Source organism: Chrysemys picta, chromosome 8 (genome assembly GCF_011386835.1).
Source record: "Chrysemys picta bellii isolate R12L10 chromosome 8, ASM1138683v2, whole genome shotgun sequence".
In the NCBI taxonomy this organism is placed as follows: Eukaryota; Metazoa; Chordata; order Testudines; family Emydidae; genus Chrysemys; species Chrysemys picta.
In genome coordinates this window covers 57,326,836-57,353,784 of record NC_088798.1, presented here as the reverse complement: position 1 = coordinate 57,353,784, position 26,949 = coordinate 57,326,836, and the positions used below count along the sequence as shown (strand labels likewise).

The 26,949-nt window shown below is 50.5% G+C and overlaps 2 protein-coding genes across 11 annotated transcripts in view; one reads left to right on the top strand and one right to left on the bottom strand.

The window, feature by feature from the left end:
- Positions 1-21,041, top strand: part of LOC101943740 (protein FAM163A) — a 78,371-nt gene extending 57,330 nt beyond the window's left edge. For all 7 annotated transcript variants that reach the window (XM_065554533.1, XM_065554529.1, XM_065554528.1 and 4 more), the window contains 4 exons: positions 12,716-12,805; positions 15,234-15,256; positions 16,335-16,449; positions 18,017-21,041. In XM_065554533.1, the coding sequence (XP_065410605.1) occupies positions 16,357-16,449; positions 18,017-18,409 (486 nt within the window). In that variant the 5' untranslated portion in view covers positions 12,716-12,805; positions 15,234-15,256; positions 16,335-16,356 and the 3' untranslated portion in view covers positions 18,410-21,041. The remainder of the gene's footprint in view (positions 1-12,715; positions 12,806-15,233; positions 15,257-16,334; positions 16,450-18,016) is intronic.
- A 153-nt stretch (positions 21,042-21,194) lies between these two features.
- The window catches only part of LOC101943284 (ADAMTS-like protein 2), a 53,002-nt gene continuing 47,247 nt past the window's right edge, over positions 21,195-26,949 (bottom strand). For all 4 annotated transcript variants that reach the window (XM_024103808.3, XM_024103811.3, XM_005290767.5 and 1 more), the window contains exons 16-18: positions 23,907-24,083; positions 21,903-22,047; positions 21,195-21,815 (exon numbers count right to left, since the gene is read on the bottom strand). In XM_024103808.3, coding sequence (XP_023959576.1) covers positions 21,697-21,815; positions 21,903-22,047; positions 23,907-24,083 — 441 coding nt within the window. In that variant the 3' untranslated portion in view covers positions 21,195-21,696. The remainder of the gene's footprint in view (positions 21,816-21,902; positions 22,048-23,906; positions 24,084-26,949) is intronic.

Here is a 26,949-nt window from a genome sequence, read left to right as displayed (position 1 = left end):
GGGGCTGCTCTTGGGGTCAAAACTGACACGAATTAACATCAGTTGTAAAACGCCAGCTGATGGCCTCATGGCTGAGCCCACAATCCACAGAAGAGATGCAGCTTGAGAAGGAGCTGAGCAAGAGTGAGTCTTCCACACCGCCTTGCCAGCGTGCGTCCGCTTGGCTGGCGGGCAGAGGGCGGCCTCTAGGAGTCTGAGGGGCATGCTGTTTCTATGGCTTGCTCTGGCCTCGGCCTCTCTTCAGTGGCTGCCAACAAGGGAGATGATTCTTGGGAGCTGTGAGTTTGGGGTCATGGACACCTGTCCTCTAGGAGATGGGCTGAGCCCACCAAGTCAGGGTGCTGAGGCCACTGAGATGTTGCTAACATAACAGGGCTCAAGAGGGTAAGAGTAGTTGGAATTCTTCCAGTCCAAAACTCTCTGGTCAGTAGCTCATTGAACCAAAGTCTTGCTGTGACGTTCCCCCTGGTGTTATCTGAACCGGTGATTTGCTAGGTCACTCCAATCCTCGACTCTGGGAGCCAGCCTTACCCTGTTCTGTTGTGAGAACACCCCCCCCCCCCAGCTGTTCATGCACTACCTCTAGCATGTAAGCTGCTCCCAGTTATGTGAGTGAGCACTTTTGGCCAGCCGCCACTTGGATTGTGCAACCGAATGACACTAGCCAATATCTCCAGTCCCAGACACAACCCTAGGAACGTCTGTTTTGCAGTGTCCAGTTATGCACACTGGATGCTGCAAGCTTATGAGTTTGTCAATTTAACAAAGAAATTAATATGTACCAGGCTTGTTATCCTAAGGGGAGCCTCTGACACGCTTCAAACTACACACGCTGCTTCAGGTAGAATAAACAAACAAATTTTATTAACTACATAATATAGATTTTTTTTAAGTGATTATAAGTCAAAGCACAAGAAGTCAGATTTGGTCAAATGAAATAAAAGCAAAACACATTCTAAGCTGATCTTAACACTTTCAATGCCCTTACAAACTTAGATGCTTCTCACCACAGGCTGACTGGTTGTTCTTCAGCCAGGCTCTCCCCTTTGATCAGCCTTTCAGTCGCGTGGTGGTGGTGGCCGTAGATGGAGGTGGAACAGAGAGAGAGCATGGCAAACGTCTCCCCCTTTTATCATGTCACTTCTTCCCTCTTGGCTTTGCGCCCCCCCCCCCCCCAGAGTCAGGTGAGCATTACCTCATTGCAGTCCCTGACTGACCCCAAGGGAAGGAGGGGGGGGGGGTAACTCAGTGGAGCGTCCAACAGATCCTTTGTTGCTGCCTAGGCCAGTGTCCTTTGTTCCTCTGAGACTGGGCTGGGTTTGTCCCATACATGCCTGATGAGGTGCAAACTGCCCCTCTGCTCTTGGAGAGTTTTGCCTGGCTTGTTTAAACACATTTTCAGCCTTGTAACTAAATACATGAAATTACAGCCTATAACATTACTATAACAACAATGCTCAGGGCATCATGAGCCTTCTGAAGACACCCGACATGACAAACTTTGCATTGGATACCACACAATCCTATTCTAAGGATGAACATGGGGGGCAGGGTATTCCCCCGAGATACAGAGTGTAACACTTGCTCAAGGATTCCCGTTGAGTTGGATCAGGTCCCAACTGCTTTGATTTGGGCCCAGCCATCTCCCCTCCCTTGGTTCAGCGCAGTGCCAAGATACCAGAGCACCCCCTGGCTTCTGTGCCCTCCACACCTTGTTTGTGGTGCGAGAACATTGTCTCTCTCTTTCCAGGATATTAGGGATGGCCTGGAAAGCTGTTCCCCCCTATGCCCCCCCGTGTAATTCTTGCAGCCTGCCTGCTTGGTCTAACCCTCGGGATAATTGCAGGCTGCTCTCATAGCTCTAAACAAATCACTGCGCCCAGGAAATGAAGTTTTCTGGATGCAAACAGTTCCCTGCCTCATAATTCATGCTCACTCAAAGGAAATCACCAAAGGTCAAACTCTGCTTCTTCCAGCCACTGTCAGTAGCCCTCCCATATTAACAAAGCCAAGTGGGCTTTGATAACTTAATAGAAAGCTGTTCTGCCCCCATCTTTTTATACGTGGAAGGCACAGCTCGGGTATAAAAACACTGGAGCCTCCTGTGTCAGTCTGAGTTCTTAGCCCTTCTCTGGGTTGGGGTGTTGACTGGATGATGGAAATATTGGTCTATTGGGCTAGGAAGGTATTGATTTGATTTTGTGGAGTATTTTTTTGTTTGTAGGAAGAAATCAAATATTTAACATCCAGCCACTCTGTTTTGGCATCTCATCATAACTTTCCAATCACTTGTGTGAACGGCCGGATCCTTCAGAGTCTGTTTTGTTCTCTCAAAAATCATCTCTAAAAAGACAGTTAATTAACTATATCTGTATTCCCTGAGGAGTGATGTGTGGCTGTCTAGACAGATCAGCGCAGCATATTCCAGCCTCCTCTGGCGCACTGTTCAGCGGGACATGTTCCTGCTGGTTTGATGGCAAACTCCTTTCCTCTGTAGCAGCTGTGAGTTCCTTGGGAAATAAATTGTGCTACTGTAATTTGTATTAATCTCCTTAGTTTGCTTACATCTCTCCCTCCTGAATTTCCCCCAGCTAGGGAGGCGCCTTCAGGGTTTCTTGTATTTGGCATCTGAATGAGTGGTTGGAGAACAGATTTGCTAACATAATGTGGCTTTCCAGTGTGTTTAAACACAGCAGGGTGGCTGCTAGAGTGGAGTGGGAATTTGACTTTTGTCGTGCACCCCGTCTCCTGCTTCTACAGAACATGAATGCTGAGCTGAAGTCCTGCCCATCTCTTCAGAATCAACCCTTTGCAATCCACATGCAAGAAAGACACAGACTGAAGGATCCTAACTAGGGGCGGGGAGAACAAAACCCATCCCCAAATCCAACAGAACCTCTTCTGGCTTCAGATCTGAAGTTCAGATCATTTACCCCCCTTGCCTATTAGGTTCACTTATTCAGTTACTATCCTATCCAGCCAGGGGCAGGCAGTGGATATGGCGAAGGACTAATAGACTGTTCTTGTGGCATTTCCATATGAGTTTTCAGTTAAAAGCATGTGGATAGTTCAGCTAAGGTTCTGATCAGCAACTGAACTCTCAGGTGTTTATCCAAAATTGAGCTCTGAGCTTTTTGAGAGCCCCCCCCCCCCCCCCCCAACAGTAATGTATAACTTGGTGAGCTCCAAAGAATTTGGAAGATCATAGGAATTTTCATGTCCGATTAGACCAATAGTCCATAAGGAATCTTCCTGGCCACTAATCCAAGTCTTGTTGGCTGTTCTGGACCAACCTTTTCCATTTTTGCTTTACCTTTTTAAAGATGGAATGACTGGGGTTCAGCACAGTATTTGGGGGGAAAACGTGCACTGATTTCAATAATGACATATTTTTCAGTATTCTTCTCTTTTCTTGCAGAGAAAAAGCATGAAAAACTGCTCCAAGCTACCCACAAGGCAAAGGGGGGGAAAAAATCCAATATTTATTTTTTAAATCTCATGATTTTGGGAAGCTTGATTCATGATTTTTGAACATTTGGATTTGGCAATTACTAGAACCCTGCCAGGTTACCAGGGATGGTCAAGCTGAATATTAATTTTGAATATTACTTCAGTATCGGTCAGGTAATGTTCAAATCAAAGATTTGTTCCTGCCATCTCTGGCCCCATGCAAAGCCGCTTAGTTCACTTCCAGTTGTTTCTCCCCCCCCCCCCCTTGCTTGCTTGATGGCTGTAATTGTTGCATACGTGGGGGGCAGGATAGCTCAGTGGTTTAAGCATTGGCCTGCTAAACCAGGGTTGTGAGTTCAATCCTTGAGGGGGACATTTAGGGAACTGGGGTGTGTTTAAAAAATAAATAAAAAAAAAAACTGTCTGGGATTTGTCCTACTTTGTTGGCAGGGGTTTGGACTAGATGAAACCCCACCCAAAAGGGCACTTTAAGTTGTCGCCTCCATGGCTTGAACATCACAGAGAGGGAGGGATGTGAACTGAGCCCCCAAACCCACTAGTAAATGCTTTTATTTTTCTTGGAGGTTTTAAAGGGCTGGATCCTAGCTCAAACTGGTGTAACTCTAAAAGTCAATGGAGTTATCCTATAGCTGGAGATCTGTCCCTTTACATTTCCATCCCAGTGGCCAGCTCAAGGAGCGAGGGGAGTGTCTCTATGAGCAGAGACGAAAATAAAACCAGAGCACTCTTTATCCCTGCCGAGGCTTCTTTTGTTTTCTGAAAGCCCCGTTTATGGTGCTCTGGCCTGACCGCATTTCCATTACAAACCCCTAGGTTCAGAAACTCCGAGAGTATCTCTTAATAAACAAATAAATCAATTCACTTGGGGATGCCTGTTAGTAAATGGTGTCTCAGGCAAACAGTGGATTGGCAGGAAATCCATTTGTCTATTTTAAATTGTAGCGGGGGAGTCACCTCCATTTTCTAACTGACTCAAAAGGGAAAAAAAATTACTTGTCTTGGGCACTCTGGTATTCTTATTTATTTAAGAAAAAACTGTAAAGAGACACTGCCAAGAATTAGCTATCCTAAAAATCTTAACCTGTGTTACTAACAACATCTTTAGTGTATTAACACTGACTTTTAAAGGACTAGAGTCCAATTCAGTGCTCCATCATTTCAGGCTTCACTTGGATCTAAGATACTTGATCACGTCCCTTTAAAATAATATGGAGGTTCCATGTGTGCTAGCATTCCAGGGCATTCTGGGAAAAAATCCCAATTGAAAAGGGATGTAGTTGGGGCAGTTCTCTTTTAAGGTTAGTGGACTAGCCTCAGACTCGGGAGATTCTGCTCCACCACAAGCTTCCTATGCAACCTTGGGCAAGTCACTTAATCTCAGTTGCACCTCTGTACAATTGGATAACAGCCCCGCCCTGCCTCCCAGGGGTGTTGTGAGGATCACCACATTACAGACTGGGAGGTGCTTAGGGGCTGTGGTGATGGGGGGGGGGGGGGGCAGATAAGTACATGGGATAGATTTTTACACTAGTGTAAGTCCAGAATCCATCTGCAGAAGCCAGTGGAGTTATTCCAGCCATGTACCAGTGGAATGCAGAGCAGAATTTGGCTGACGCATCCAGTCTCCTCTGCTGTGGCATGAAATGCTCCCATCAAAGTGACCCACGGCACTGAATAAAGCGGTGAAGAGGTTTGGGTTGTTGCTGCCCCTACCTCACCAGCAATGGAGAGTGTCTTTGCCAGGTGAGAACCACTTCTGATGAATAAGCAGCAGTTTATTCAGCTCTGGGAAGTGCCAGCTTCTGCCAGTGTGTCCTAGGGCACAGGGTCCCTGGCAGAGGAAAGTCTGCCTGGGGTGGGGGCAGCGCAGGCTGTCACACCCTACTGTGAGTGGCTCAGAGCCAGTCAATGCAACCCTGTAAGAAGGCGGCACTACGTGGGGGGGGGGGGGAGGGGAAACTGGCCAGGGCATCTTGAGAATGTTAGTGGGTATCCTCCACTGGCACAGCCCTATGGAGTCCTGGGCACAAGCTCGTGCTATTGCCCCACAGTGGAACACCCAACCAGGGTAGCACTGTGCCAGTCTGATGAATCAGAACTGTAGATTTCTAGTGCTTCTGAGGGGAGCGTACTAGGCATATTGCCCTTAGTGAATCCACGCTCGGTGTGCTGTGTCTCAACAGCAGAGCTCTCTGGGCTCGCTGGCAGTCGGGAAGAGTTGGCCTGCAGCATTGTTTTAAGTGCTGTTTACAGCCTGGCTCATTCTAGCTGCTTAGCAATGCTTGGTTTGTCACTGTGCTTCTGGAGCTTTTAACAGCTTCATGCACGGAACAGGGAGCGTCCAACAGAGAGTTTAAGTAATCAGTGCTGGGGTGTATGGCGCGCTCTGGGGAATCCAGTCCTGTGCAGAAGGCCACCACACAATCTGCACCACTTAGGTCCCAGCCCTGGTCTTGCAGTAGGACTTAGGGGGGCATGCTGGGCTCTTGCCAAGGAGGGAATATTGCCTTCTGTGTGTGCTTGTCTGTGCTCTCTCTCTCATAGATAAATGTCTATCAGGGATGGTCTAGACAGTATTTGGTCCTGCCATGCGGGCAGGGGACTGGACTCAATGACCTCTCGAGGTCCCTTCCAGTCCTAGAATCTATGAATCATGTGTGTGTGCTCTGCATAGCACGAATGCGGCAATTTTTCAGTTCTTATTGCACATCACCACTTGCGGCAGGCTGCTGTAGCACTGCTCCATCCTGGGACCTTCCCCGGCACTCGCGCTAACACGGGAATTGAAAAGGATGCTTTGCTTGTGGAACTTGGTCTGCATCCAGAGGCTGTCCTGGGGGATGGTGCATTGTACTAGCTGAATCCCACCATAGATTCGGAGGCACCTCGAGCTACTTGTGCTGGCCAGATGCATTATACAATCATTGAGCTGTTCTTCATGATGTGGGAAGGATAGTCTAGTGGTTACAGCACTGGGACTCAAGACAGCTGGCTTCAACTCCCACCTCTGCCCTAGACTCCCTGTGTGACATTGGGCAAATCATTTAATCTTTCTGTGCCTCGATGCCCTATCCTTAAGATGGGCATAGTACTACTTTTCTCCCCCTCTGTCTGCTCTAGTCCATTGTAAGGCCTTCAGGCCAGGAATGGTCTCCTACTCAGTTTGCAGTGCTTAGCACAATGGGGCAGTGATCTTGGTTGGGGCCTTTACAAACTGCTGTCATATTAATAGTTACTGGGCCCGCCAATACCAAGCGGGGGGTTGCATAAGAACAGCGGTAGATAGCAAGCCGGCCGTGGCAATGGTTTTTGTTCTGCTGCTGTCGCTCAGTGAAGTTCAGTCTATGCCATAAGCAGCTGGCCTAGACCAGCGCTCAGTGGAGACTCTAAGGGAATCCTAGCTTGCAGAAAACAATGAATTCCATAGCACTGTTTGTAGGTGAATCGATTCTTGTTAATTTGTCAAACGCAGACTAAGGGCTCTAATGGAAAAATAATTTAGTGTGAATTCAAGCGGAGGTGGCAGATAATTGACCGTAGACTTAACAGGCCAGATTCTGCTGTGAGTCATGCTCCTGTCAGTGGAGCAAATTCAGACTGACTGTAAGCAGATGCAGCGCCACCTGCGTCAGTGGACTTGTCCCCACTCGCACCAGCTCTGAACGAGGCCCAGTGAGCAGGTATGGTGGAGGACAGAATCTGGCTCCTTATTTATATTTGGAAAAATACATTCAGTCAGATTCTTCTCCTCAGCTGTGCTGGTGGAACCTCAGAGTCCAGTGGAGCTGGGCCAGCATGACTAAGCCAAGAACTCCTCTCTCTGACTCTAAAGTGATTTCCCCTAACACATGAAGCACAAGGAAAAGATGGAGACTGGGTTGTTTGAAAATAACCAGAGGTAACATTAAGTACTAATGCAGAGGCATTGATCCTGCCAGTCCATGTGGCATGTGTTTGCTGCACTCCAATGGAAGAGTGGCCAGAGATCAGGCACAGATGCACGTCCTCTTCTGTAAGTGGTAGCAAGTGTCAACCTCCATATGCATCTGCTGTCTTCCTTACAAGAGCACTGAGCTGGAGGGGCTGGGTCATGAATGGAGAACGGTTGTATCTTAGACGTGGGTTGGATCATTAGTACAAGGATTGCTTCATCCTGCTGTTAGGCAGGAGACACTTGGATCTGTACAGCCACGCTCTCCTTAATGCAGGAGCTGATTCCCTCCCTTTCCCTGGCCTATTCATTGCTTTTCACCTTTGTTCTTACAGATGTAATGCTTCGCCCCTGCCTGTGTAGAATCCATCCCAGTGCGGAGCATGCTGGCCCTATGCCTTACCATAGGATTCCCAGCCAAGAGTGAATCTGTGACAATCCAGGGACTAGTATTCTCTAGGACAGTGAGAAGTTGCCAGTGCTGCTAGGACCAATGGCTCTTGCTTAGCTATTTGGCTGACTGCTATTGCCTGAACCCTTTGAAATAAAAAACTAGAGCTGGTGAAAAAACTTCAATTATTGTTTTGTGAAAAGAAGCTAAAATTTTGAAATGTCAAAACCTTTCTGCCTGCTGTAATAGAAACTTTGCAGGACAAGTCCCTGCCATCTGTGGAATTCCAGAAAGGATCCACAATTACACATGGCAACCCATTTTTAACCAGATGATGAAGGGCTTCATGATCCTTTGTCTTCGTAAAAATACCTAGTGTTTGTGTGGGGCTTTGTATGCTTGAAGCACTGTACAAACGATGAATCATCCACACTCCTGTGAGGTGGGGAAAGAAGTCTTCTAGTACATTGTCCAGCCTATATATACATTCACACGCTGTCCTTGCTGAATAGACCCAGAGCTGTGTGTTGTACGCCCTATATTGCTGGCAGAATAAGATTCCCCTCTTGCTCCAATGAGTCCTGTGCTTTTGGAGCAGGAGGATCTGTGTTCTAGCTTCACAGCTGATCTGGGGTTCCCTGTGGCTGTGGCATGCAGTATGCAGACGACTGTAAAGTCCCAGGTGGCCATCAAAGTATTGGCAAACAGAGAGTTGGTGATGTGCTCCAGGCCCCTCAGCAAGTCACTGATCCAGGCAGGGTTAAAACAGGGCTCCCTGACTCCCCAGGGCCTGCTTGCTTCCTCCTGTGAATGGCTGAGAGCTGAACATGTAGCAGGTGTTTGAACATAGAGCATTATGGCCCCTAAGTCTCTCCTTGTCTAGTTCCAGCCAAAATAGCCTGCTCCTCACAGGTTGGGGAGAAGGGTAGAGCCATTCGGATAACCACTCTGTGAGCACAGGAGAAATGAAAAGGCTGTCTGCAGCCCAAGCCAGGAGCACGCTCGATCCCAGCCAGCCATGTCATCTCTGCACAGCCAAAAAGTAAACCATGAACGAGGCCGGCATGGAGCGTGAACGTGCCCAGCTGGGACTGCCGCTCCATCTGCAGCAGGCGCCACGTGCCCAGAGCTTTGCTGGGGCTTGGCAAGGAGGAGGGATCTATTAGCGGGAAAGTCCGTGCGGCCCAATTCACAATAGCGTGACTTGGCTCCCTGCTGCCTACGCAACTTAGCTGCGGTTTTGCTTTTCCTGCCGTAATTTTCCTCTGTTTAAACTACCAAACTGAGCATGATTAAGCTCAGCACAGATAAATCTTCCTGTCCTTCCTTCAGCCGCCCCCCCCCCCCCGAATCACCTCTTTTTTTCCCCTCTGCTCCATCACCTTTGCATTTGGCCTGGGCTGTAGCTGTTTTTCCCCTTTCCTGCTCTCTATGCTTCTCACCCCCATGGTAAGGGTTGACTTTTTTTTTTTTTAAATACCAGACAGAAAGTCGTCGTCCTCCCTTCAAATCACTGACCAGGGAGGCTTATTCACGGCGGGCCAGGGTCCCTATCTCCAGGGCCACCACTGCCCGTCCCCCCATTCCACACATAAGCCATTAATAAGGACATCACTCCGCTCCAGCAGCATGACTCACGCACAGGTCACCTCCACCCCAGAGCAGGGGGATAAGAATAGAACTCAGTTGTGTGATATGTGGGGTCCGGTTTCCCAGCAGGAGCAGCCCCCGGTGCACTGAGAGCTCATCTGGGGACTTCTCTCGCTCTTGGGAAGCTTGGTGCAAGGTTGCCGAGGTAACCGAGGGGGTGCACACCAGAGCCAATGATGGTGATAAAGCTGGGACGGGTAAAACGGGAGGACAGGAGGAGGTGTCACCCAACCCCCCGTGGCTGGTGCAAGGGCTTACTGGCAACATGCCACTAACCATAACCCGGTGATGCTGATGTGGGAGTCCCAGGGCAGTTTGGACAGAGTCTGAGGGGGGGAGGGGCTCACCATATGCTCTAGAATGTGTGATTTCCTGTGGGCACCTGCAAGGGAATATGGTCATGCTTCCTGCACCTAAGGTTTCTGTGCTCTGTAATAGACAGGTGGCTCTGGGCTGTGCCCACGACCCACACTGACCAGAAGAATCACTTGTCCCTCCTGGCCAAGGCAGTTCAGGTGTGGCTGTCCAAGTGAAGCATTTGGGATGTGGGTGTCAGGTTCAGGCAATGTACAAAACACAGCTCCATCACCCAGCTCTGCTGGCACACAACAGTGTGCCCCATTGGCAGAGCTGAACTACCCGGCCAAAGGAGAGGGTGTGGGGGAGTGAACTGTTGGTCTCGATTTTTGTGGAGTAGCTTCCACAGTCCACTTGCTGTGGGGAGGGCTTTCTGAAAGCTCCGTGTACACAGCCTGGCACCTCTCTAGTGAACATCATCTTTAATTTTGTCTTAAGAATCTGGCTCCACCTTGGTGGGAGTTTTTGTGCTTGCGAAACTGCCCGTCCTCGACTAGATCCAGGCACAGTGCCAGCAACACACGAGCTTCCACCCACGTGCACGGCCATGCCAGTGCACCCCAGCCCAGCTAGCCCAGTCCTCATCCCTCAATGCCCTTTCCTCCCAAAAGTTTCGGTTTAGACAAATCAACATTTTCTGATGGAAAAACAATTAGTTGGAAAATTCATGTCCAGTTGTCTTCCATGCTGTGGCCAGTGCAGGACTGTTCCCTGCAGTATATTTGCCAATGCTTTGACCAGTTCACTTTTAAATAACTGACCAATGGGGATTCCACCAGTGTTCCTTGGAGACCATTCCACAGTCTGCTATTTCTGCCTGTTAGAATATTTTCATGAAGTTGAGCCCAAAGCTTCATTGTTTAACTTCATTCCATGTTACTAAGACAACAAGGAGTCCGGTGGCACCTTAAAGACTAACAGATTTATTTGGGCATAAGCTTTCGTGGGTAAAAAACCCACTTCTTCAGATGCATGGAGTGAAAATTACAGATGCAAGCATTATATGACGACACATGCAGAGAAGGGAGTTACCTCACAAGTGGAGAACCAATGTTGACAGGGCCAATTCCATCAGGGTGGATGTAATCCACTCCCAATGATAGATGAGGAGGTGTCAATTCCAGGAGAGGCAAAGCTGCTTTTGTAATGAGCTAGCCACCCCCAGTTCCTATTTCAAGCCCAAATAAATCTTTTAGTCTTTAAGGTGCCACCGGATTCCTTGTTGTGTTTGTGGATACAGACTAACATGGCTACCCCCTGATACTTGATTCCATGTTACTGAAACCCCTTGGATTAACCTAACTATCTTCCTACCATTCTTGTTGTTTGTAGCCTTCAAATACTTTATAAGGGTTTGGTGTATCATACTGTACGTTCCCCTCCATCATTGTGAAGCCAGGCTATGCGTATTTGGTTCTTCCAATCAATTCCCACACATCCTCCCAACCCTGCCCTAATTTTTCGTGTCCCTCTCTGAATTTCCAGTTTGCCCCATCAGTGGGTTTATTGAAGTGCTGCATGTCCCAAGTTATATGGCTAGTGTCTGAACTGAGGCATTGGTGGGATGAGGAGCAGGGGAACTCCTTGCAGGGGAGTGTCTGGTGATTTCCTCCCCTGGGAAATGCCTGCCATTTGGTGTGATCCAATGGGAAAGACCAAAGGCTCTTTAGAAGAGTCATCCCTGGCAGAGATAATTTAGCAGTATCCAGAGTGGCACAGTACCCCCACCCCCTCTCGAGAGAGACACACACACACACTTACTTTCCCACTCCAATTCAGTTCAAACAGTGTATGGGCCAGTTCCTTGTGCATTGTGTATATTGTTATAGCTGTGAAACATCTGCCTTATGGGGGACCGTCCATGTGAACCCGTCAGGCATGTGGCAGGCTAACAGGCACTTGCTTGGCACCATCATCATACGGCCGTGCCCTGCAGTTCCATTGCTGAGATGCAGACTACATTGCCAGTGTGCATGTTACCCTGGGGTGGGACATGCAGAGACATGGTAAGCGAGGCGTTACAAGGGAAAATAGGCCTTCATTTTGCACTGCAACTCTCCCGGCACTGCGGAGAACCTGGAAGGGCCCGGTTGGTTCTGGTCCATATCCATGCGCTGCTTAGCAGTAGGTGAGTTAAGGGGCCAATTAGACACTTTTCTTATCCGGGCTGCCACCTCACTTGATCAATTTCATGAGTTAATTAATATCTCTTGAGGGCTTAATTAGATTGGCTTGGCTGGAAGTGGGCTGGGGCACAGGTCCCTCCCAACGAGCATGCGCCTGAGGGGGCTGTGACTCAAAGGGAGATGGGGATCGTTAATTAAATGTGATCACGCCAGCTGCAGCCAGTGTTTTCCCAAGTTACAGAATCAGTTCTGCCCTAGGGAAAAGTGGAAACTGACAGACACCGAGCAGGGATGTCGCAGGTGGACAGGCTGCCTGGAAACTGGGTCCATTGGCCAAGGGCCTTACAGTGAGTGGGTTTTCCGTCTTCCCTTTGAAGCAGCAAGGACTGGGTCACTGTAGGAGGCAGGTAGGGCAAATCCTATGTTCCAGCAGAGGCTGGGAACAGCATTATAATGGGAATTACTCAAAGTTCCTCAGAGAGATGGGGTCTAAGGACTAGGACTCTGGGGGCCTGGGCTCTGTTCCTAGCTCTGACACATGACTGATGTGTGATCCTGAGCAAGTCACTTCACCTCTCTGTTTCCTCTCACACCCTGTGTCCATCTTGTTTAGTCAGATGGTGAGCTCTGCCGGGCAGGCACTGTCTCTTTCTGTGTGTACGTACATATGTACAGGGCCTAGCACAGTGGAGTCCTGATCTCATGTGTGGTTGACAGGTGCTACTGTAATATAAGTAAATGACTGTACTGCTTCCTATGTTGTTTTCCTCTCTGATTTCTCCCCCTCAGGGACAACCCACGTGTGGCCATGTGGAACTTCCTGCTCCAGTCATCTACTCTCAGGCCCATGTGACTGGCACCATTTCAGCCATTTTCAGTGTAAGTGTCCAGCTAAGCTACCCATGACAACCCACTTGTTCAAGGTTGGACATCTGTGTAGGTGCTGAGAAAAGGCCCATCTGAGCCCTGTGGGGAAGAGAAGACATGCTCCTCGTGCACTGATCGTCTGTTTGATGTAGTGTGGTGACTGCGGATTTACACTACATGGAACAATATACCAAGTACACAGGAGGCTGATCTGGTGGCTAAGGCACTCGACTGGGATTCAGGAGAGCTGGGTTTGATTCCTGGCTCTGCTACAGACTGCCTGTGTGACCTTGGGCCAGTCACTTAAGACTCGTCTTCCCTGCAGAGTTAACTCAAGTTACAACTTAAGTGAGGCCCCGAACTGCAGTCCTGGCTGACACCCCCCCTCCCCCCACAAGCCCTTCACTTGAGCACGGTGGTCCTTTTAACTCCACTTTGCCGGCCCACCAAGTGGGATAGGCTAGCTCAAGTCAGCCCAACTCATCAGCTGCTAACATGGCCGCTCTGCGTGCAGCTGGAATGTTGTTTGACAGTCTGGCTGCTCTCACTCAAGCTAGGCTCACCTGAGTGTAGTTAACTCTGCAGTGAAGCCACAATCTTTGAGTTAGGAGCTGTCCCTATACAGCATCTAGCAAAGTGGGGCCCTGCCACTGGCTGGAGCTTTTAGAGAGTGCATCTCCTGGCTGTGGAAGCGAGCCTCCCAGCCCAGATCGAGAGAGACTTGGGCTAGTGGGCCTCATGCCAGCACTCTAAAAATAGCTGTATAGACTGCTTGGAAGTTGTGACTCGGACTCTAAAGCCCACCCCCATTCCTAGGCTTCAGAGCCCAAGTCACGATCTCTGCATGTCCTATTGTAGAGCAGGCGCGTGAACCCCGCTAGCCCGAGTCTGTTGAGCCAGGCTAGGAGGCTCACTGCCACGGGCAGAGTATGCCAACCCTAAGTGCTGCTGTAACAATCATACATAAACGGTTTGTGTGGGCCAGTTTTGAGGCTATCCAATAGCGTGCAGTGCAATCAGTTGTAAAGACTGTAAGACTAAATAATACTTAACAAAGCTGTGCTTTTCCCCCAAGAAGCAACACTGAATTATTTGCAATCTCATGGTAGCCACCATGTCCTTAAAAGGTTGCTCTCTTGGGGGGCCGGGAGGGGAGAAGGTAACGTTTTTTGTAATCCTGGAGGCCAACTGCCCCAACAACAATGCTAAAAGCCCCATTCTGTACCCAGGGCTCCTGCTGACTTCAGTAGAGCCATTCACATGCAGGGTAGGGGTGTGTTTGGCTCCGAGACGCCACTCACCAATTCATGCCTTGCTTGCTGATTTCCTTGGGGTGGTTGGTCTTTTAAAAACATCCACTTCTCTGTGCTTCTAATTAAAATATGATAAAAGTGGCAAAGCAGCTAGTGGGCAGGGGAACTGGCTCTGCTGCTGACTCGCTACGTGTGACTCTGAGCCTGTCCCCCTTCGGTACAATGGGGGTATTAATACCTGCGTCCTAGAGGTGCTGCTTGGCTGAATTCATCTGACCTTCTGAGGCACTTAGAGAGCCAGGGGCTGCAGCGCTGTCAGTTGCACCAGGGCAGCCATTGTGTGGGAGTGGCAGTGAGACAGACTGAGCAGCAATGCCGTTCACTAGTGCCAGGCTGCATGGCTGGACTGACGGAGGGGGGTGGGCACTGCCAGACCCGCTGGGGCAGGGCTACCCGCACTTGCATCGTATGCCCAGCAATGTACTGAAAAGTGCACTGCTCATGTGTGCTGAGCCAGATTCTGGCCCTTGCATGAAGCCCAGATAGGCCAAAGGAGGAGGGGGAGTTCCCATGGAGCAGAAGGAAGGGGAATCCTCTCCCCAAGGCATGGAGCAGCAGCAGAGCCATCAGGCTTTCAGCAGCCCCTGCAGCTGCCCTTGCCCCCAGCCCACTGTGGGGTTTGATGAAGGACTGGCCAGTCTTGCCCATACTGAGGTGAAGGGGGGGAGCCCGTATGAAGAACCAGAGCAAGTGGCTGTGTGGCGTGCTGTCACCACAGCCATCGCAGAGTGATCTGATGGGCAACGGAATTGCAGGAAACAGCCACGGGTTTTTTTGCCTTTGCAAATTACTGCAGAGTAAATGTTATGCAATGTGCACAGCTCAACTCGCGTAGATCCTGGGTCCCTGGACTCTGCAGCATAGCACCATCACTGACCATTCATTCGTAGACCCAGCAATGGGATTAAGCTAATGAGGGTCCTGATTCTCAGAGGCGCTTAGCACCTCCAGTTACCACTGACATCAACTGGAGTTGTTGGTGCTCAGCACCTCTAGAAATCAGGCCCGAAATGCCCAACACCTGCCTATCCAGGTTTGAATCACTGCCCCCTGGTGGCTGGTCAGATATTGCATAATGAACAAACATGGTCTAATCTCTCTCTCTCTTCCCCCCCCATCCCTTGCAGGTCCAACGCACCCTTCAGTGAACGTAAGTACCCTATGTTAACTCTTTCAGCCCTGTCACCCACTTCATGCTCTCTTTGCACTGACTTCCCTTCTCTACGGCACTTTTAATGCTGGATGGTGCTGGGCCGTTGCAGAGAGGCTAACGGCTTCCCCCAGACCTGCTGATTCCTTTGGAGCCTGCTGTGCTCTGGAGTTTGGGGTTGCAAAGGCTCCGTGACCAAGTCAGGCTGTACCTTTTGACTTTCCCTGCTGGAGCTCTGGGTTCGAATCTGGCTTCATGCTCCTCAGATCACAATTGATGCTCAGTTTTGAGGGATCTTTGTCCTTAGTCCTTATCAGAAATTCTTCATGCAGTTAAGCTTCAGAAGTAGCCTCTGCTCCAGAGCCACCTGCAGTTGGACGAGACTGGTCACACTGCACAGGGACCTGCTTCTTGAGAGTCAGCCCTGTATTTTTCAGCTGGAAACTTGCTCACCAACTAGAGGCAGCAGGCAGTAGCTTGAGCCTGCCCTCCCCTGGGTATATGGAAGAGCTGCCCATGTAGCTGTCAGAGCATCAGCCAAAATCTACTCCTTCCAAGCTTAACTACAGTCTCCCAGCTTGTGTGCTGTTGAATTAATGCCACCTAGTGGCTATGTTGGGAGCATGGAGCCTTGACTTGCTGAGTGCCCTTGGGCAAATCCTTCCAGCTCAGTTCCCCGAGCTAGAACATGGGGCAGTGGGCTGCAAGGGTTAATTAGTGTTCCTTAAGCACTTTGAGACACCTGTGTGAAAAGGGATATGTATGCAAGGTACAAGAGAAGGGCCTTCTGCTACCCTCCTCGCCTAGTCCTGGAGAGTTGCATTTAATTGGTCACAGTCCTCTCCACCCTTCTGTTTTTCAGGGGTTTCTTTGACTAACGCCATTCATTCTCCCACATGCACAGAGAACTCCCTGGGATTGATTCTGCAGCCACTGAGCTACCCCCATGTAAAGTCAGTGGTGGTTGCACGGATGCAGCAGTAGCAGAATCAGATCCCCTAACTCGAACCACAGTAACTGACCACTGCTCTTAGCTCCCTTGACTTTAACCCACTCCTTTCCTTGCACTGCCTTTCAGAGTTTGATGGAGAATCGGTCGGATGACAGCAGGAACTGTTGTTATCACCGGCGGAATACTAGCAACCGTGATCCTACTGTGTATTATTGCGGTGCTCTGTTATTGTAGGCTACAGGTATGTAACTACACTTCTGGGGTGCGGTCCCTGTGCTTTGCACTTACCTGGACAATGCAGGTGGGTTTCAGGAATGCTGCTGTGCATTGCTTTATACCCCACTGCAGCAGGACACCGGGTGTTGTGAGTGTTAGATCTTTGCTATGTTCTCCCTTTCCCAGGGAGCTCCATAGAGTGAAGGCTTAATTTCTTTTCCTTTTTCCTGGTGCTGGATGCAAATCCTGGGGGTTGAGGGTTTGTAGAGCTCACAGATTAATTGGAGGGGTTGGCTGGTTTCACAGTTACTCCTGTAAAGTAAACCACTGGGGTTTTTTTCCTAAGGAGATTAGCTAAAAAACCCTTTTTATACATTGAAGTGAACTTGGTGCTATGTGCTCAGGGTAGAGACAGAGTTCCCCACCATGCCCAGGCTAAGCTGCCTCAAATTTTCTGGACTAGATTTTCAGTTCCTCTTGCGCTACTTTGCACCATGTGCATGGCACATAGTGGCTGAATATTCACTATAAGTGGCCAGCAGAGACCTCCTTTGGCAGAGGCGGTCTCTTCACTGCTGTAAAACCTCTGAAGCTGGCTCCTGTGCCAGCCACCTCTTCCCAAAGCAGAGGCTATGCTGAGGAGAAAGGGGGATATGTGTTCGGGTGAGGCGGAGCTCCACTATGCTACTCTGATTGCCACTGACATAAGGTTCCTGTGACCGTGTATCAGGCCCTTTGAGGCCCCTGCTGGAGGCATCATGGTCCTACCACACCCTGCCCCAGGGAAGAAGCAGTGAAGGTGGCTCCTCCAGGCCTGCCTAGAGAGGCTTCCGTATGAGGAGAAATTAATAAGACTGTTACTTTTCTGCTTGCAAAAGAGATGACTAAGGGGGATATGAAAGAGGTCTATAAAATCATGACTGGTGTGGAGAAAGTAAATAAGGAAGTGTTATTTACTCCTCCTAACACAAACACTAGGGGTCACCAAATGAAATTAATAGGCAGCAGGTTTTTAAAAAAAAAGGAACTATTTCTTCACACAATGCACAGTCAACCCGTGGAACTCTTTTCCAGAGGATGTTGTGAAGGCCAAGACTATAACAGGGTTCAAAAAAGAACCAGATAAATTCATGGAGGATAGGTCCATCAATTACTATTAGCCAGGATGAGCAGGGATGGTGTCCCTAGCCTGTTTGCCAGAAGCTGGGAATGTGCGACAGGGGATGGATCACTTGATGATTACCTGTTCTGTTCTATTTCCTCTGAAGCACCTAGTATTGGCCACTGTTGGAAGACAGGATACTGGGCTAGATGGACCTTTGGTCTGACTCAGTATGGCCGTTCTTATATTCTTAAGCTCTTTGCGTCTCCTCTCAAATGGTTCTATGTAGAATTCCCAGTAGTTGACCATGACTTTCATTAATGAAGAAACATGGCGGGGAGGGGAGGGAGAATGACCATGAATCCTAAAAATGTCATCAAACATAGCCTGTGTCCAAGACCATGTGTGACCCTCTACGGGCCTTTGTGCACAAGCATAGCTGCATAGTATGCCATCCTCTTGCTAACCAAAGCCTTTCCCTTGTGCATAGTATTATTGCTGCAAGAAAGATGAATCTGCTGAGGAAGAGGAGGAGGAGGAGGAGGAGCCTGACCTTCCCACTCACTCATACCTTACAACCTGCAATGCCTGCAACTCTCGCATCGTGGATGGGCAGGGCAGCCCAGCACCACCACCCCACGAATTTAACCAGCAGGGTGCTCGGAACTACTGCCCTACCTGTTCCCCCTACGGCTCGCCCTTTTACATACGGACCACTGACATGGTGCGGAATGGCGGTGAGAGGATCACCTACACGCCCGCGTGCTACAAGGAAATGGGGCCACCCATCAAAATGGCAACCCTCCAGAGTTACCCGATGACCCGCCATGGCATCGTCCACGAGACCTTTCCAAACCCGAGGGCTATTAGTACAGACGTGTAATCAGCATTGTCACTGTCTCACAGGGTGCACCAATGAGATGGCCATCGAGGGGTGGGGGCTCCATTTATTTCAGTGGGGTTTCTTGCAAAGGAGAGGAACCCTTGAACGAACATCAACAGCTAAGTCAGAGACCCAGCGTGGTCCTGATGTTGATCTGTCCAGATCACTGTAAGCTTTCATGGGACAGTTGAATGAACAGCTTGAACGTGGTGATTTCTGAACCTATCACAAGTGTAATTATTATTCCACTGTATCTACGGAAGGGACTTGTCTAACGAGGGCTATGTACAGTACGGACTAACTTAATTATCAAGACACTTGTGACTCTCCTTATTCCCTTGAGTCCTTAATGAGGTCTTTGGTGTCTACACTAAGCAAATCCTACTTGTCACTTTCCAAGGCAATACCACTGGCCTCCAGTATGGATGAACTGAGCACATTCAGCAAGAGCAAGACGTCATTCTGGGAGCTGTCGGCTCCAGCAATGGCTGCATTAGAAAGGAGGAAGAGAGAGAGGGTGAAGTCCAGCCACTGTTGCTTGATGAAAGCTAATGGAGAAGCAAATAAACATAGTTTGATCATTTTGTTCCCTTTGTATCACATTAGTTGCAATTGAATGCTAGTGTCTGTGTTAGAATGTAAAATAGGATAACCTCTCCCTGGCTACTTTAGATAATTATGAGGGGGAGAAAAGGGGACTAGTGAAATTACTGATATATGCTAACAATGCAGATGCTGCTGCTGCCAAAAAACAAAAAACCTTTAATCTTCACAGGCTTTTTTAGGAGTGATTTAATTTAGAGGCATAAAAAGCGCAAGGTTTTATTGAAAGGAAAAATTGCATATTAAAGAATGAAAGCTTTGATCTTCTGCAGTGTGCAAAGCTCTGAAAGGCCCACTGCCATCTTCTGGGAAACTGAGAAATAGTCCGTTTAGGACTAATTCTGCTTACAATAGCAATAGGGATGGAAAAATCCTACTAGACCATGACCTTGGGGTCATGACCACCAGTGGGGGGAATCACACAGACAGGTCTTTAGGGGGCTCATGATTGCCTTTCCTTTCTTTGGGGCTAGATTGGAAGTCCAAGCCTACTTTCTGGGGTAATATGGGGTCACCACATGAAAAATGTTGACAGCCACTGAGCTAGACCATCCAGTCCACCTCTCTGCAAAATGGACATGGAGATTATTTTTTACTCCAGTACCAAACTAGGTCAAAATTACTAAAAAGGCGCATCTGTCATTCTGATACATTTCCATAGCCACCAGCTGCAGGGTCCCGGGAGTGCAGGTGGAGAGTACAAATTGGTTGCAGATGAACATATAAAGCTAAGTTCCTCCTGCCACACAAATTTCCTTAGTGATGATAGCTAGAGTATGTTTAACACACGGCCGTGATATTTAGGCAGAATTATTTAGAACTATAAATTGTGAAAGAGGAAATAGTCTAAATCCATGAAAGGTGCTGGACTGACTGACAGCCTTTATATTCTTTGTTTATCCACAGCTGAGGCATGACGTGGTGCAGGATCCACATTAGCAGGTGAGAGTTCAGTCTTCAGGCCCATTCACTCTTTGGCGTCCCTGCTGAGACTGCCAGTGAGGGAGCAGATTAGTGCCAAATGTGATGGTGGTGCATGTGACGTGAGTGTCTCTCCATCAGGAACAAACCCGTTTGGTGTAGACCATTGAACGGCCACTGGTCGCCTGCTGGTCTGTATTTGAACCAAGACCTTAAAACTGAAAGACTTTGCATCCTGATACTCCCTGGCCCTTAAGCCATCCCGTCCTCATTGCGACCCCTAAATAGAATATTCTCCAGTTCTCCCTCATATGGCAGTTGCCTCTTAAGTGTCTTCTTAACAACCCTGGGAGAAAAAAACAGCTAATGGTGGGAGGGCGGTAGTAGCAACAAAGGCCTCTGACCCCAAGTGTTCAATAGCCCATTGCTCCTATTGGCTTCCTATCCCAACCAGCAAACTCCCCTGGTGATACAGTGTCTGACAGGGTTTTCCTTGGTCTAACTCAACAAGTTCTATCCTTTCATATGCTAGTACCTGCTTTAGCTAGCCTCCAGCCTGAACTTAACCCCCACAAGACCTGCGGTGGTCGAAGTGCAGCCCATGGGCTAGACAAAGCACAAAGCTCTGCCTCTTTAATATGAAGGGACGGCCCAAGGAGACTATGCTACCTCTTCCCAGTGAAGGTTGCTGGGATCAAGGTGGTGCATTATATGACAGGCTGTAGGCTCTGTGGGTCACACCTCTGTTAAAAGGGAAGACCACTGTAGTTTGCTCCATTGAACACACATTAAATGTGACCCTTAGGCTTCTAGCAGGCTCATGTGGCCCTGAGTGAGGCAAAGTGGTCTGAGATTGGTAGTACACCGCAGCTGAAGACCGCCATCACACATGAAATACTAAACACATTTTGCACGTGTGCTGGAATATGTGGATAAGTACAAAATATACACAACACAAGTGGGAGCCCAAACTGTAGCTTCAGACCTGCTAAGGGGTGAGGGAAGGAACAGGGAAGTCAGACTTTTCTACTTGTTGCTCTACATCTTTGTTGCTCAGCTGTGAATACAGAGTGAATGTCAGAAATAAATGAGGACTTTGAACTATAAAGTGGGCAGTCTCTCTTCTTTGATCGGGGCCGGGCAGGTTTTACACAGTGCTGCGCTGGAAGCCATCTTGGGGCACATGTGCCCCCCCCCCCCATCCATTCCAGCTCTGCCCCCCTTCCATGCCTGAACACACATGCGCAGGAAATACAAATGGATGGGTTATTGCTTTACTGTCAAATGACTTTTTTGTTTGAAAATTGACCTTGTGGCTGGAGGGTACAGCAGGTGGCCTAGCTGCTGCCAGCTGTGGTACACACTCGGCCATCTCTTGTTGGGACTCCTTGTCACATCCCTGAAGCTCTGGGTGCAGACCCAGCAGGAATAGGGCCACGAATTAGCAGTGTGGTGGGGAAGAGGAGCAGCTCCTTGGTGGTGATGGACAGCAGGGACCAACGTCCCACACTACCCAGGCTCTGGTTGCTTTGTAGGAATTGCTGGTCTCTCTATAAAATCCTATAGGTGAAGAGGGGACCGTTATTGCTATGTGTGCCCAAGGAATCCTTCCTAGCTGAGCAGGATCTTCTACAGGGACTGGCTCCGTGATGGAGTACCCCAGGTGGAATGGCTTCTGTCATAGAAAAGGGGTTTATGGTGGAGTCTATTTCTAAGGGGATCTTGCCCCTTGGTCTTGGAAGGGAAGTGTGGTGTGGCAGCCATCAGGACGCCTTACTCCTACACGACCGGCAGCAGGCCTTCCTGTAGTACCAATGGGAGCACAGCTTCACCTTCAGCACCAGCACGCAGTTGGCTGTCGTTTTGTCTTCACAATCTTCGTCTAGGGAGCAAAAGCATCCACAGCAGCGGTTAAAGCAAGGGCTTGCACCCAGGCCTGAGCTCCCCTCCCAAGAGCCTCCCCCTTTACCTGGTGCCTCTGTGGGGCACGCCTGGAGCTGGCACGTCTGCTTGGCGTCGGGTTTGAAAGCTGGGTCACAGCCCTGTCCCAGGGCATCTCCCTGGTAGCACTTCACCTCTCGGAGCCGCAGGCCGGCACCACACGTCTTACTGCACTGTCGGAAGCAAGAGGGAGGAGAAGCAGGCTGTGAGCATGATGCCTTTCTATCACCCTCCCCTGCCCCCCATCACTCCTCTTGGCACCCCAAGGCAGGGGATATTCACAGAGGGAGTTCCCACTTCACCCCACAGCGAGTCTCCGGCCAGCCTCTCACGTAATGGGGCTTGGGGGAAAACTACTGTTCTCTTCCTGCATTTCCCTATGCCCATTACTGACTGGTGCCAAGACACTTGTTCTTCCTCTTCTGGCTGGCTCTCAGCATAAGAGCTAGCAGCTCAGAAATATACCCCAGGCCGTGCTGAGAGTTGTACAAGCTGAATAAAAGGGTTGGCCTCATTAACTAGCATATCCTGCATTCCCAGTGCTATGCATGTCTGCACAGTGCCTGGAGACCTGGCCCATGCTCTGGGACAGACAGTCTAAGACAGGGGTGGCCAATCTGAGCCTGAGAAGGAGCCAGAATTTACCAATGTACATTGCCAAAGAGCCACAGTAATATATCAGCAGCCCTGCATCAGCTCATCCACCCTGCTCCCAGCGCCTCCCGCCCACCGGCTGCCCTGCCGATCCATGCCTTCCCCCTTCTTTCCTCCCTGCACCTCCTGATCAGCTATTTTGTGGCGTGCAGGAGGCTCTGAGTGAGTGCGGGAGGAGCGATGGTACAGCAGGCTCAGAGGAGGGGGCAGGAGGTTCTGAGTGGGTGGGGGAGGAGCGATGGCACAGCAGGCTCAGAGGAGGGGGCAGGAAGGGGGGTAGTGAGGGCAGGGCCTGTGGCAGAGCCAGGTGTTGAGCAGTGAGCACCCCCAGCACATTGGAAAGTTGGCGCCTGTAGCTCCAGCCCTGGAGTCGGTGCCTACACAAGGAGCCGCAGATTAACTTCTGAAGAGCTGCATGTGGCTCCGGAGCCACAGGTTGGCCACCCCTGGTCTAAGACCTTCAGACCACCAGGCACTTAAAGGGCTGCAGAGGAGGTTAGAATTTATACTTGGTAACAAGTGAGGCTGCAGGGGGGACTGGTGATGGAGGAATGGACCCTTTCCCTGCACCATACGCAACTTGTTCAAATCCAACCCAGGGCAGGTGTGGACTGAAACTGGCTACCAGCCACCGACCTTTGGTGGCCTACGGGTAATAAGTGTGGCGGTTTCCATCTACCACCCACTGCTTAGGTGCATGCATTGCAAAATACTTCCTACCACACCCAGGTACTTGCTCATCAGCTCCCTGGTGGGAGATTCAACAGAGAGGCCAGGCACAGAATGGTTTCAGAAACTGCGCTCCCTTCTCATCCCTGGAGAAGGGGCCTTGCAAGGCAGGGCTGGGGCACATGGGTGGACTATGGTGGAAGCTTGCTCTGATGCTGCCCCTCGTGTGGTCAAAAAGGATTCCCATCCCCGGGGCTGTCAGTCTGGCACCGTTCGCTAGCATTACACACACCGATTATATTGAATTGAAAGGCAGGAAGAAAGTTGACTCCTGGATGGTAAGGATATGCATTCTACCCTATGGGGCATGACACCCAAGGGAGATCAGCACCAAGATAGTCACCTTTGCCCAGCACACTGGTAATTGGTGTCCCTACTCCTGCTACGTCTGTACTCAGAGCCTCAGGGATGTGAGCATGTCCAGCCCTCTCCTGCTAGCACCTGAAAGGAGCCGGTTTGATGGTTCCATTCAGACCTAACTATGCCACAAGCACAACGCGAAAGTAGAAATTCTCCAGGCTCCCTTGACATCTGTCTTCCTCTGCAGCACCCTGGGGTGTAGGCCTGTCACCCCATCCCCCTTGGCATTTGTCATTTCCATTTTCCTGACAGTTTCTTCGACACCCACCTCCTCGCTCTCACTCCCTACCTGAGACCAGGAGGTCGTGAACCACGTAGAGCAAGGCCTCTTGAAACAGGCCGCCTGCACCTCAGGTTTCTGGGAGGCATTGCAGCGCTTTTCTGGATACTCCCTGTACACGCCGTTCTCCAGGCCGGCACACAGCACGCTTCTGGTCTTCACCCCCCGGCCGCAGCTGGCATCACACTGGAAAAGCGAAAAACAAGCCAGCTCATTCACGGCTGCTAAGGACTGCTACACCCCAGGCATAGGGCTCAGGCTGGTAGATGTGCTGGCCTTCCATCGGGGGGATTCTTGCTCAGAGCAATTCACAGTACAATCTTGAACAAGTCACTTAACATTTGTGCTGCTACTGACCCAGCCGCTGTTGCCAATGGAAGTTAGCAGCCTCAATACCTTTGAGACGCTGGATGTTAGTGTCTGTAACCGGCTTTGAGGTCCTTAGACACAGAAGAGCATCTGAGCTACCAGGCTAAAAGTAGCAGTGTAGCCACAGTAGTACGGGCAGTGGTGGTGCAGGCAGGCTGCTCCAAGTACATACCCACGGGGTTCAGACAGAGCTGCACTCGGGGCAGCAAGCCCATGCTACCACAGCAACACTGCTATCCGACATGAGCTACTGCGCGTATGTTTACATGCACTGGGAGTCACGTCCCTAGATCAGTGTGTAGATTTAGCCTTTAGGTACGTAGTTGTACCCAGATGCCATGTAAGAGATGGATATTACAGTGCATTAATACATCAGTCTTGCTGAGTGATGCATTTCACACTCCTGGATCGGGACTGAAGGAACACAAGGCAGGCAGGGGAGCAGGAGAGTGAGGAAAAAAGGAGGGAAACTCCAGGGGGTGACTGAAGCTGAGAGGGGCAGCCTGCAGAGGCCCTCGCAAAGTGAAGCAGCAGCGAACCTGCCTGAAGCCTGGGAAGGACACGGTGGCCAATCGGGGACACCCCAGGACAGGAGCCAGGAGGAGCACTGTGCCAGGGAGGAATTGCCCGAGAAGGACAGGCCAGAGCTGGACCCAGTATCACTGCTGCCCAGAGCTGCATGGGGCTGTGAGTACTGGGGCTTGTGACGCTGCATTGGGAACAAGGAGGGAGGCTGCTAGCTAGTTAAGTAGGGAGGTGGTCGCTCTGTGTGGCTTTGCAGAGAGCAGCAGAAGAGGGCACCGGAGTTGTTTGTTGGGGAAAGTTCACTGGCGCTGAAGATGACCAGGAGCACCCAAGACAAACCACTGGACTGGAACTTTGCTCAGGACTCCTGAACTCTGTGTGCAGCCACATTGCTCAGTATCTGCCCTGTCAGACTGTGCTACCACTGGGCCCGTGGGGGCTTGGTTTGGATGCAACCCTGTTCTACTGCTCCCCCTATATTTCTCCTTGTTGTTTTTCTTCTCTCATCCCTCTGTAAATAAATATCTCCCTTTCTTATATCCATTGTACTTTTCCTGTGGGTGTGTGTGTTCACTCTGGGGGGTTGGAACAGGTGCCCCTGGGGTGGAAGGGATTTCTCCTGCTGCATTCTTGTGTGCGCCATCTCTTGGCCAAAGCTGCTTGCAGAGCAGACTCCATCTTGGCCACGAGGGTGCTAAAGTTACACTTAGTTGGAACGGGCACCATGCCAGTGCAGCATGACGTGGAGCTCTATCGACACGCTTTAGCTTGTAAGACGGCTCTAACATACTCAGTCATGCAGTAGCAAGAGTCCAGCTCTGTTCTGCGCCCTCTGTGTGTTCCTAGCTGCCTCTGCCAGCATGACTGCCACCTCTGTGCTTGCACTGCTTTTCACTCCCCCTCACCACAGCTGGGGGGCAGGGAGCTGGATTGTATTCCATCTTAATCACCCTCCAGCTAGACTTCACCAAGGCCCGCTCAACCCCGGAAGGGGACATGTGAGAAGAAAAGCGCTCCGCCCACCTTGCGGAGCTCAGACTGAGTTCACAGGCGCTGGCACTTGGAGAAACAGAGCTTGTAAACCTAGCTGCACTGGGGTGTGCAAATTGCACAGCAGGCAAAGGGAGGAAGGGGTTAATGGACTGCCAGGGCCTAGGGAAATAAAACAGCCCCAGCTTATTACACACATCAAGCCCAGAGTGTGGGGCCTCACGCCCTCAGCACTAGCCAGGAGGTGGGTTTAAGCAGGCCGCTCAGACAAAGGGAGAACACTCTTTAGCCAGGGACGGCGGGACCCTGGGCACCTAGAGCTTGAAATGTAGAATTATCAAGTGGCTTCCCTGCTTCATATCCCCGCCCCAGCTTAAAGGCGCTCAGGGCCTGGCAGGTTCTGCTGGGCCCCAGGGCATCTCTGTGGTCCCTCCTGAGTTTACTGTAAAGCAGGGGGTGGGAAAACTTTTTGGTCCAAGGGCCACATCTGGGTGGGGAAATTGCATGCAGGGCCATGAATGTAGGAATGGGGCAGGGGGTTGGGGTGCAGGAGGGAGTGCGAGATGGAGGGTGGGGGTGCATGTCCAGGAAGGGGCTCAGGGCAAGGGGTTGGGGCACAGAAGAGGTACAGGGTATACGAGGGGCCTCAGGGCAGGAGGTTGGGGTGCAGGAGGGTGTGGGGTACAGGAGGGGGCTCAGGGCAGGGGGTTGGGGTGCAGGAAGGGTGCGGCAGAGGGGTTGGCGTGCGGGGGGTGGTGCCTGCAGGTGAGGGCAGTGCACGGCCCCCTCTGCCCCCCCCCTCCCCAGGGGCCATAGGGACTTGGTGCTGGTGGCTTCCAGCAGCAGCACGGGGCCCGCGGCGCCACGGGTTGGCAATCCCGTGGGCCGGATCCAGCCCGTGGGCCGTAGTTTGCCCGCCCCTGCTGTAAAGCCGTGTTAGCTCAGTGCTTTGTGGGGAAACCAAATGTCAAAGTGTCCTGGTTTGCATTGTCTGGGATGCCGCCTAAAACAAGCTATAGCAAGGCTGAAGCTGGCAGGCAGCACAGAGCAGCGCCTGGACTGAGGCTGGGTCTATGCTACCATGGGCCATTTTGAAAATCAGTGTCACAAAGCAATCATATTCGCTGGAGCCTTTGTTCTGCTCTGACATTGGCAGCAGCTGTGGTGT